This window comes from Zosterops lateralis, assembly GCF_965231275.1.
Source record: "Zosterops lateralis genome assembly, chromosome: 5".
Lineage (NCBI taxonomy): Eukaryota > Metazoa > Chordata > Aves > Passeriformes > Zosteropidae > Zosterops > Zosterops lateralis.
Genome location: NC_139766.1, coordinates 209036 through 221045, shown reverse-complemented (window position 1 = coordinate 221045; position 12010 = coordinate 209036). Strand labels below are relative to the sequence as shown.

Here is a 12010-nt window from a genome sequence, read left to right as displayed (position 1 = left end):
TTTTCCCCTGCTCCTGCCCCGTTTTTCCCCCTGAGCTCTCTTCTCTCTCTCTCTCCCCATTCTCTCTTTAGGGCTTTGCTCCAGCCCAGGCTGGTGGCTGAAGGCAAAGCCCTCTTTACCCACCACCCTTGGAATAATAAACCCCCGTGTTTCTAGAACATCTCAGCTCTGCAGAGCTCCTTGTCCCTGCCATCCACGGAAAAATTTCTACACTTGTGGCTGGTTGTGTGATCTGTGTTTCAGGCACCCAGTGTTTCAGAATAACTTGTATCCACTTCGTGGATCCACAAAAGTTTTAAGCCTTCTTCCTGGTCTGACGGATTAAACTCATTTAAAATAGGAAAACAACTATTTGCGACCAGGTCATGCACTGAGCGTGATGGTCTGAATTTCATCCTCCTTTCATAAGAATGTTGTTTATAGCTGATGTGGTGGTTAGTCCGGCTGAGTCAGCCCAGCAGGATGGGGCATTCCAGAGGCATCTTCAGAAAACAAAGGCTGAAGCCTTGTCAAAAGGGATGTGTTAGTGCAGGGGAATAATGATATCTAGGGAGACTGCACCCCAAGTCATCATGAGGGTTTTCATGATGAATTCTGTTCTCCTTAAGGGTAGTGGAGACATGATACAACTTGTCATGGTATCTGGGTGTCATGTATAAATCTGTGATAAACAGCACGACAGATCAGAGGAATGTTTTCTTCTGGGGTTGAGTCCATACAGTCAGTGGTATCTCCTAGATGGATCAGCAATTAGAGGAGAAGGGAATATTCAGTGAATGATGCTGTGTTTATTTCTATCTCCCCTGTACCTGCAAAGTCCTGAGTGGAGGCACAGATCAAACACAGACAAAGGATTGCTCATAAGGTGGAAGGAAGGGGTGACAGGTCAGAACTGGAGGGACAGAGAGTCAGGCAGCACATTTTCAGTGCCTGATCAAGACACACAGCACATCATTGGCCTGAACTCTCCAGTATTGCTTTAACAGCCCCAGACCTTACATTCCTGAGATGTTCCCAGAAAATTCCACCACCCCAGTGCTGGCTGGGAAGGTCCCTGGGAAGAGACACATTTGCAGTGTGGGGTTTCACTGTGTGTGACCCGTTTGCAGTGTGGGATTGCACTGTGTGTGACCCTTTTACAGTGTGGGATTTCACTGTGTGTGTGTCCTGTTTGCAGTGTGGGATTTCATTGTGTGTGTGACCCGTTTGCAGTGTGGGGTTTCATTGTGTGTGACCCTTTTACAGTGTGGGATTTCACTGTGTGTGTGACCTGTTTGCAGTGTGGGGTTTCATTGTGTGTGACCCTTTTACAGTGTGGGATTTCACTCTGTGTGTGACTTGTTTGCAGTGTGGGGTTTCACTGTGTGTGACCCACTGGCAGTGTGGGATTTCACTGTGTGTGACCCTTTTACAGTGTGGGATTTCACTGTGTGTGTGACCTGTTTGCAGTGTGGGGTTTCATTGTGTGTGACCCTTTTACAGTGTGGGATTTCACTGTGTGTGTGACCTGTTTGCAGTGTGGGGTTTCATTGTGTGTGACCCTTTTACAGTGTGGGATTTCACTGTGTGTGTGACCCTTTTACAGTGTGGGATTTCACTGTGTGTGTGACCCACTGGCAGTGTGGGATTTCACTGTGTGTGACCCATTGGCAGTGTGGGATTTCACTCTGTGTGACCCTTTTACAGTGTGGGATTTCACTCTGTGTGACCCTTTTACAGTGTGGGATTTCACTGTGTGTGTGACCCACTGGCAGTGTGGGATTTCACTCTGTGTGACCCTTTTACAGTGTGGGATTTCACTGTGTGTGTGACCCTTTTACAGTGTGGGATTTCACTGTGTGTGACCCATTGGCAGTGTGGGATTTCACTCTGTGTGACCCTTTTACAGTGTGGGATTTCACTGTGTGTGTGACCCTTTTACAGTGTGGGATTTCATTGTGTGTGACCCTTTTACAGTGTGGGATTTCATTGTGTGTGACCCTTTTACAGTGTGGGATTTCATTGTGTGTGTGACCCATTTGCAGTGTGGGATTTCACTGTGTGTGACCCTTTTACAGTGTGGGGTTTCACTGTGGGTGTGACCTGTTTGCAGTGTGGGGTTTCATTGTGTGTGACCCTTTTACAGTGTGGGATTTCACTGTGTGTGTGACCCTTTTACAGTGTGGGATTTCACTCTGTGTGTGACCCACTGGCAGTGTGGGATTTCACTGTGTGTGACCCATTGGCAGTGTGGGATTTCACTCTGTGTGACCCTTTTACAGTGTGGGATTTCACTCTGTGTGACCCTTTTACAGTGTGGGATTTCACTGTGTGTGTGACCCACTGGCAGTGTGGGATTTCACTGTGTGTGACCCATTGGCAGTGTGGGATTTCACTCTGTGTGACCCTTTTACAGTGTGGGATTTCACTGTGTGTGTGACCCTTTTACAGTGTGGGATTTCATTGTGTGTGACCCTTTTACAGTGTGGGATTTCACTGTGTGTGTGTCCTGTTTGCAGTGTGGGATTTCATTGTGTGTGTGACCCATTTGCAGTGTGGGATTTCACTGTGTGTGACCCTTTTACAGTGTGGGGTTTCACTGTGGGTGTGACCCGTTTGCAGTGTGGGAAATGAAAGCTGAGCTGTGTACAAGAGTTTGTTCCTTGTGTGATCCTAAGCATTTGGCTATAAAATTGTGACATGAAAACACAGTTTAAACAAGGTTTAGCAGGAGTCACCTGCAGTAGCCACCTGGGCCCATTCATGCATGACTAGTGGTTTATGGAGAGCTGGGAAATACTGGGAATATACTTCAAAACTCTCTTTCCCATCATTTTTCACCCAGGACAGCTGTTTGTAATGACTTGTTTCTGACAGCTCTGGGGAAATTCAGATGTGCTCCGTATCAGGCAGTTGCCTCTTAGCAAGTACCAACATTTAGTTTGTGTTTGATTTGCTCTGACCCGGGCTGTGAGGATTGTCCAGTGGTGGCCATTCCTGCCAGCCAAGCACCAAGGATGGTCTGGGGCCCAGCCCCTGTTCCTGCCAGTCTCTGACACCAGCACAGGACCCAAGTGCTCCTTGCAGGGCCCTCTCCCAGCCATTCACAGGCCTGGCTGGAAAACCAAACCTGGCACAAGGGCCGGGCTGGTGGGACTTGGAGCAGCCTGGTCTGGTGGGAGGAACCAGAGGGGCTTTAATGTCCCTTCCAGCCTGTTGTGGTTTTGAAAGCAAAACGAGTGAGAGGCTCCAAGTCAGAAATATAATTTAATAAGAAAAAAGGTAAAAAGGTAAAAATAAAATACAATAAATGCAATAACACAAAGGAGCACTGCCAGAGTCAGAACACAGCCTGAGCAGGGTGGGGGGAGCAGTCCAGGTGAGGGGCTCTTCCTGAAGCAGTGATCCCACAGAAAGGTCTGGGAGCTCTGCTCCTCTGGGAATCCAGTGGCTCAGGGCTGCTTGTCCTGTCCCAAATCCCAGATTCTCTCCAGGTGGGAATGCTTGGCTCCTCCCCCTGGGCATTGGGAGCATCTCCCAATGGGATGAGGAGTCGTGCAGTGGCTCCTTGATGGCCCATTAAACAGAGAGAGCTCCTGGAGGGAGTTCCCTGTGAGTCCTGGGCAAGGCATTGATGGGCCATGAGCAGAAGAGCCCAAAGGAGGGGCCTGGGAAAACACTGCCCCACCTGGTTCCAGCAGCTCATGGGGATGGGGATGGGATAAATACTGTGTGCACATCCTACACCACAACCCAGGACACAGCCCAAATCTGATGTGTTTCTGCAAAGAACCATCCACCTTTGCAGGCAAAACAAGGCTAAGCTAGAAGGGTAATAAATCACTCCTGTGGCTGTCCTGGAGGGTTTAGGTGGTTATTATCCTATTAGCCGCAAGTATTGTAAAAGCAAACACCAAATGTTTTGGAGCCAACAGCTTGTCGTGGAAATAAAAGTGTTCATCACTCCACGAGCTGTGTGTGGAACACAGAATCCTGGTGGAGTCACTGAGGCTGGAAAAGGTCTCCAGACCATTGAGTCCACCCTGTGACTGATCCCCAGCCCAGAGCACTGAGTGCCACATCCAGCCATTCCTTGGGCACCTCCAGGGATGGGCACCCCAAACCTCCCTGGGCAGCCCCTGCCAAGGCCTGAGCACCCTTTCCAGGAAGGAATTCCCCCAAAATCCACCCTGAGCCTCCCCTGGCCCAGCCTGAGGCCGTTCCCTCTCCTCCTGTCCCTGTTCCCTGGGAGCAGAGCCCGACCCCCCCGGCTGTCCCCTCCTGGCAGGGACTTGTGCAGAGCCACAAGGTCCCCCCTGAGCCTCCTTTTCTCCAGGCTCAGCCCCTTCCCAGCTCCCTCAGGAATTCTCCAGCCCTTTCCCAGCTCCCTCAGCTGCTTTTCATAGGATTTACTGTCTACCTCCTTCCCCAGCTCCGTTGCCCTTTTCTGCCCTTTTTTTCCAGCCCCTCAAATGAGGAGTGTAAAGGGATTCATGCTGAATTCACGTATAAACTGGAGCCCCCAGAGGTTCCTGCTAAAGCATCTAAAGCCCGAGTTGAGTGAGAAAGGGGGAGTGACAGGTCTCCACGTTGGTGCTCTCCAGGCATTTTATTCACTATTTCCAGCCCCCACAGAATCACCTTCACACTTCTGTACCCCAGGCACAGCTGCCCTTCCCTGGGAAAGGAAATTATCTCCCTGCAGGAGCCAGACCTGCCTGGTCAGCACAGGAGACACCCACAGGAGAGGAGCTGAGGGTCTGCTCAGATGGGAAGAGGCAGGTTTTTCTCTCACTCCCACCCCTCAGGAGTAACTCCGGGTGAGGTGGCGCTGAGATAAGAGTGAGCAGAAACAGATGTGGAGCGCAGCCACAAACAGGATGGGAAAATAAACTCATTACTCCATCTGCCCACCGTAAACAGCGTGAAATTAGCAGGGAGCGAGGAATAAAACTCCAGACAAATGGCCTTTTAAAGGGAGCAGAGGGAGCTGGGAGGGCTGCCATTAGAAAAGCTGAGGCACAGGAAGCCCCAGCCAGGCACAGCTCAGTGCCCATCCCAATCCCCTGGTCAGTCAGGGAGAAGGAAAGCCCTGCAGCACAGACCCTGCCAGGAGCTATTTTTGAAGGCAGAACCAGAAAGGCCACTCCATCTTTGGGAGAGAAGACCTAATATTGCTCCTGTCCCTGCCTCTTAGGAAGCACTATCAATTTTATAAGTCATGGAGATTTATTTTTTGTTCCCCCCTAAGAGGTGCTGTCTTAATGTTGCATAAAATTACTCTCTCCGGGGCAGTGTGAGGAGAAAAAACGTGGTGTTATGTTGTCTCAGTTGCAAAGACACTGCTAACAATAAAAGCCCCTGAATGATTTGGGTTTTGTGACACAATTACGGAACGGGTCATTCGTGACACTCCAAGTGGCTTCGAGCACCTCTGCCATAAAGTCTGAATGGGGTGTTTTATGCTGTGGGTTCGGGCTGTAAATATTCACCCCTGGCCTTTGTTCTATGAAGCAAGGCTCAGTCTGAGGATATATTTACTTAAAATTTCGCAGGAAAATTTCTCAAGTGGTCAATCTGGTTGATTTATTTAAAGCGAGATCCCAAAGTGTTTTACAGCTTTTACAGGCTGGTTGTGTTTATCACCATCCTGGGGAGTATCTTCTGCAATTCATGTAGCGGAGAAAGGGAAGGAAGGTCATAATTTCAATTTTAACCTACTTTTCTAGCAGCTGACAGGACACTGACAAAGTCATCTCCTCTAGAACACAACCTGCTGGGCTTTATCCTCATTCAGAGGAGATCCTTTGGAGAAAGCCAGAGTCAAATAAGACAAGGTTTTTTTGGTTTTTTTTTTCCTTTATTCCTATGGATTCTGCTCAGATATGTTCTCTAGCTCATTTTATGGATCTCAGTGAAATTGCAAATTGCCCAAATGATATTTCAAGGAAACTGGTTCCCTGTGCTCGAAGTTCTTCAGTGTATGACAGCCCAAGGCAGAGTTTCCCACATGTTGGGAATAATTTCTCTCTCCCCGTTTGGCAGATCCAAACCAGCCTTGAGTGCTAAATAAACCAGGTCTGTGAATAAATCAGGGGCAGGAGAACTCGAATTTGAGATGGTGTGAGATTTGAAATACCTGAAAACCTGACATTGGCCACGAGGCACTTTGAAATAGTCTGCAGTCAGATGAAAGGTTTTTCACTTGAGATTCCACGGGGATATTTCAGGAGGAAACCTCCTGGTGGGTTCACCCAAAGTTTGTAATAAACATAATTGAAGTGTCTGAACTCCAGCTGCTGCTTTCTGCTCTAATCAAGAGCAACAGAGGCAGCTCCTTCTCAGCAAACACACTGTGGCTGCTGAGGGAGCAGAAATGGATATTCTGGGCTCAAGTGCTGAACTGGGAGGTGCAGAAATTAAGGAGAGGTGGCAGTTGGAAGGCAGGAAAGGGGACTTTATGAGGAGATCTGTGGAGTCATGGAGAAAGCAGAGGTTTCATGAAGCCCTCAGAGATGGGGATCAGGGGCTCACATTTTTCTCAGGGATTTCTCAGGATTTTCCAATATTGTCCAAGCTGGGTCTCACCAGAAGCAGGCACTGGAGGGAGTCAAAAAGCAGAGAGTCTTTTCTCTCCTTCCCCTTCTGGTTCCTATTCAAAGAGAAGACAAGTTATCTTAGAGACAGAGAGTTCCTTTGGGAAGTATTTGAGAAATTCTCCTTCAAGGTCATGACAGCAGTTTCTGTTTTTATAGTACAGCAGGATCCAAAATTACTGTACGGGCACGGGAACTGATTCTCCCCTTCCACAGACCAGGTTTGCCTCTCCCTCGCTCTGCCAGGCCGTGGTGCAGCCGTGCCTGGGCTGTGTCCAATGTGTGTCAAATCACACCAGTCACCCCTCTGCCGCCCTGTGCCACGTCCTGCTGAACACAGCTGGGCTGCTGGCCCTGCCCTGTGCCAGGAGCAGCCGTGCAGACACCAGCCTTGGGGCGAGCACATCCCCAGGAGCCGGGCTGGATGTGCCCAGCCTGCTTTAGTGAGGAGGAGCAGTCAATAACACCGGGTTGGTCTGCTCCTGGCCCTGAGGCACAGCACCACTGGGCCCTGATGAGTTAATTTATTGGTGCACGTGCAGCAATAACATCTTTCTCCCAGGCTTTGGGCTCTCCTCTCCAAATGGGGAACACAGATTTTTTGTGTTGGTGAAGGAACTCTGAGGATAATTTACAAAAGCTTGGAAAAAGCCAAGACAGAAACAGCGGGAGTCCTGGGGAGATGGTGACAGGGAACAAGGGCCAACTCCTGGGATATGTGTGGGCTGACTCCATGTCAAAACACCCACACAGAGCCACTTATAGCTGCAGGAAGGTGTGGGCACAGTTAAATCAAGGGGCAGAGGCCAGGGTCTCCATGACACTGGGCTACTGTTAACTTTGGAGGGCAGAAACGAGAGAGAGCTGGGAAAGAAAGGGTTTGAAAATATTTTTGTTCTCCAAGAAGGAAAAATCAATCACCAGGAACTGGTCAAGTTTCTGTCACTTGCTACCAGGCTGATCCTGTCACAGAACCATTGAATGATTTGGGCTGGGAGGGACCTCAAAGACCATCTGGTTCCACCTCTGCCATGGGCAGGGACACCTTCCACTGCCCCAGGCTGCTCAGAGCTCAAATCAATTACCAGGAACTGGTCAAGTTTCTGTCACTTATGGTCCTGCTACCAGGCTGATCCTGCCATAGAACCACGGAATGATTTGGGCTGGGAGGGACCTCAAAGACCATCTGGTTCCACCCCTCTGCCATGGGCAGTTGTTGTTGTAGGACACAAAAGAAAGATGAGAGGCTCTAAATATTTCAGAAGGCAAAGAGCATAGGAAAAGGCTTTGTTGTCTAATTCTTACTAGTTTTTATAAAGTGTTCTGATACGGACTGAACATGATTGGTGAATAGGAATGACACCCCTCTAATCCCATTGGTTAAACCAGAGAAACAGCAAAACACCACCTGGAGAAAGATTGTTCTGAGAAAGGAGAGTTGTTTTGAGAAGAAGCTTCCTTGAGAAATTTTTCCTTGGGAAAGAGCAGCTGCTAGCAGGGTGAAATCTCTCAGACCCAGAAATATCAGGCCCACAGGCAGGGACACCTTCCACTGTCCCAGGCTGCTCAGGGCTCCATCCAGCCTGGCCCTGGCCCTTGCAGGAATGGGGCATCCCCAGGTTCCCTGGGCAGCCTGGAAGAAGGAGATTGCAGGAGTTCATTTCCCTTGGGGTTGCTCTGTAGCCCTGGTTTGTGCCTGAGGTGTTTTGGTTTTCTGAAATTCTTTTCCCAGGGAATTTTCTGTAAACAAGAGAAATGTTTTTGTAGCTGTACCTTTGTTATTCATCCCTTTCCCCAGGAGGGACTTCTCCTTGCTGTCCCTCTGCTCTGACCAATGGGAGTGAAGAGGTTTGTCTTTGTGTCACCAATCAGATTGGTCTGTGTGAAACGGGATAAAAGGGAGACACATCCCAGAAATGAAGGAGTCATTTTCAGCCTGCTGAACTCAGAGTCTGTGTCATGGTGTAAAACAGCGTCAGAGAAAGGAGAGTTGTTTGCCAAAATTGTTTTGAGAAGAAGCTTTCTTAAGAAATTTTTCCTTGGGAAAGAGCAGCTGCCAGCAGGTTGAAATCTCTCAGACCCAGAAATATCAGGCCCACAGGCAGGGACACCTTCCACTGTCCCAGGTTGCTCAGAGCTCCATCCAGCCTGGCCCTGGCCCTTGCAGGAATGGGGCATCCCCAGGTTCCCTGGGCAGCCTGGCAGAAGGAGATTGCAGGAGTTCATTTCCTGTGGGGTTGCTCTGTAGCCCTGGTTTGTGCCTGAGGTGTTTTGGTTTTCTGTAAACAGAAGAAATGTTTTTGTAACAGTACCTGTATTATTCATTCCTTTCCCTAGGAGGGACTTCTTCTTGATGTCCCTCTGGTCTGATCAATGTGATCGAAGAGGTTTGTCTTTGTTTTACCATCAGATTGGTCTGTGTAAAATTGTATAAAAGGGAGACACATCCCAACAATAAAGGAGTCATTTTCAGCCTTCTGAACTTGGAGTCTGTGTCATTGTGGTGTAAAACAGCGTCAGAGAAAGGAAAGTTGTTGGCCAAAATTGTTTTGAGAAGAAGCTTCCTTGAGAAATTTTTCCTTGGGAAAGAGTTAGCAGGTTGAAATCTCTCAGACCCAGAAATATCAGGCCTACAGGCACCTTCCACTGTCCCAGGCTGCTCAGGGCTCCATCCAGCCTGGCCTTGGGCCCTTGCAGGAATGGGGCACCCCCAGGTTCCCTGGCAGAAGGAGATTGCAGGAGTCCTAGCCAGGAGTCACATTTCCCGCAGGGCAGCCCCGCGCACTGACGGCCTCTCCGTTCCCTTGCAGAGGGCATGGCGCAGGCCGCGGGCCCCAGCAGGGACTGCCTGCAGGCGGGAGAATCCTGCACCACCGACCCCGTGTGCAGCGCCAAGTTCCGCACGCTACGCCAGTGCATCGCCGGCAACGGCGCCAACAAGCTGGGCCCGGGCGCCAAGAGCCAGTGCCGCAGCACGGTGAGCGCCCTGCTCTCCAGCCAGCTCTACGGCTGCAAGTGCAAGCGCGGCATGAAGAAGGAGAAGCACTGCCTGAGCGTCTACTGGAGCATCCACCACACGCTGATGGAAGGTCAGTGGGACGGGGTGCGCTTTTCTTGTTGATGCAGGACACGAAACTAACAACACGCGCGCGGTCAGGTTGTCAGGGCAAAAAGGGGGAAGTTTTTTTTATGTATTTTGGAAGATGAATCAGGGAAACCTTATCAGTATGATTGCTTAGCAAAAGATTCTGAAAATACGAAACATGTAGTCGAAATAGAAATGGGAGCTCACTTTGAGTTGTAGGACACCGAGCCTTAGTCACTCTATAACCTGAAGACAACAGCCTGGGCAGCTGGAGGAGAATCCCTTTGGATTGAACAATCCCCTTCTGCTGCCTGAGGGACCCAAAGGTCAATGCAGCAAAACACAAAAGTCTAAAGAGGAGTTTTTAGAGTTTAAAATATAACACATGGTAATGTAGCAGTTCTTATAGGCTGTATGGAGATTCTATAGGATTTTGTGTCTTGTGTTGGTTGGTCACTGTAAATTAGAATATTCATCCCAAAAGGAGATAGAATGGATTGTAAGCAGGACCTGGCTCTCTCTGGACCTCGCTCTCCTTTCCCTGCTCTTCCCTCTGCACTCTGACCCTGCCCCTTGCTCTCTCTCTCCCCTCTCCTCAGCCCAAACCCTCTTGCTCTCTCTCCTTCTCTCTCTGGCCCTTCCCTCCAGCCCAGGCTGGTGGCTGAAGGCAAAGCCCTTTCTACCCACCACCCTTGCAATAAACCCACATATTCTAGAATATCTCAGCTCTGCAGAGTCCCTTGTCACTGTCGTCCAAAGATGTTCCCACATTTATACTTTGATTTATATAGATTCTGGACAATGACCACGGATTGGAGGATGAGGTTGACACCTCTCCAACCACACTGGTCAAACTAGAAGTCCATCAATTGTCCCTCCTCAAGAGAAGAACGATAAACAAGAAAGACAGTTGCCATAAAATCACTTTGTTTACATGAAAATCTATAAAAAACTCTACTACAAAACGCAAACATCAGAAGGCTGAATAAAATCAAAGCGACACTTTCTGATGAGCTTCCTAAATGAGAATTGCTCACGGGCTGTTCTACAGAGCTCTGAAGTTGCTGCAAAATCCCCCTGTGTTGTCCCGTTCTGTCCCAAGACACAATAGGGCACAAGGGAGCAGCACGAGGCTGTGTTGGAGGAGTTTAGGTTGGATATCAGGGGAAGGTTCCTCCCCCAGAGGGTCTCGGGCACTGCCCAGGCTCCCCAGGGAATGGCCATGGCCCAAAGGCTGCCAGAGCTCTATTTGAATAAAGCTCTCAGGTGGGATTGTTGAGGAGTCCTGTGTAGGGCCAGGAGCTGGACTTGAGGGTCCCTGTGGGCCCCTCCCAACTCAAGAGATTTGATGATCCCATTGATCCCCATGGTATTGACATTTTGGGGAAAGCAGTTCTGAAAACCTGAGATGCCTCCTTCTGTTTTTTTTTTTTAACCCAACCTCTCTTTTATGACATTTCCAATACACATTGAGACCTTTTGCTGGAGAAATGTGCAGCCTATTTTGTGTCTAAGTATGTTAACCAAGACGGTGAACACTGTAGATTTTATAGAAGCACAACATAAAGCACAGGCATTGAGGAGAAACAGCACGAACTTTAAAAAAAATCACTCTTTGAGAATGTCTCACGTGCACCAGTGTCTTTGGGTTAGTGATGATTTGGGGCTGCTGACATCAAGTTGGAACTTAAAGTGTTCCCAGAGCCCAGTATTCAATAAGTTTGGATTTTGACGTTTTTTAAGAGTCACCATAAAATTGCACCTGAGTGACCATAACTCTTCCTTGTCAGGCTGGTGAGTATTTTATGCACCATGAAAATTAAAATGGAGAATTAAACAGACCCTTCCAGCCATGGGCTGTGAAACACTGCTGGCTGAAACCTGGAAGGAAAAGTGCAGGAGTGAGACCACAAGCAGAGAGGGTGGACACTACAGTGCACAGGCTTGCCAGAAGGGAAACTGCTTGATCAAGTTCTGGGAAGATTTCGGGTGCCACAGCTTGCAGGGTGCAGGGCATGGTGCTGTGAACTGACTGGGGAAATGCAAAACCTCAGCACCCTCCTGTATCTGGTCTTTCCCATAATTGTGTGTCAGGTTTGTTTCCATTGAAGGGGAGCCTGGGGAAGAGGTGCCAGTCCAGCTTCTCCATTTATCCCAGTGTCACAGCTCCTTCCCAGCTGACCTCCATGGCCCAGGCTTTGGAACAGCTCACCTGTGACTCATGGCTGTGCAGGGCAGTGCTGCCAGGGGGGTTCCCAGCTCTGGGACACAGAGTGGTTTATGCTGGAAAAGACCTGAGAGACCATCGAGTTCCCTCCATGGGCAGGGAGGGACAGATTCCTCTGGAAGG

General features: G+C 49.3%; 1 protein-coding gene across 2 annotated transcripts in view; it reads left to right on the top strand.

Moving 5' to 3' along the window:
- LOC310909164 (GDNF family receptor alpha-4) overlaps nucleotides 1-12010 on the top strand; it is a 91693-nt gene that overhangs the window by 63009 nt on the left and 16674 nt on the right. Inside the window, exon 2 of one of the 2 annotated variants that reach the window (XM_083860727.1) lies at nucleotides 9386-9664. In XM_083860727.1, the coding sequence (XP_083716853.1) occupies nucleotides 9386-9664 (279 nt within the window). Of the gene's footprint in view, nucleotides 1-9385; nucleotides 9692-12010 lie in introns of both variants that reach the window. The other variant, XM_083860726.1, reaches the window with a different exon arrangement.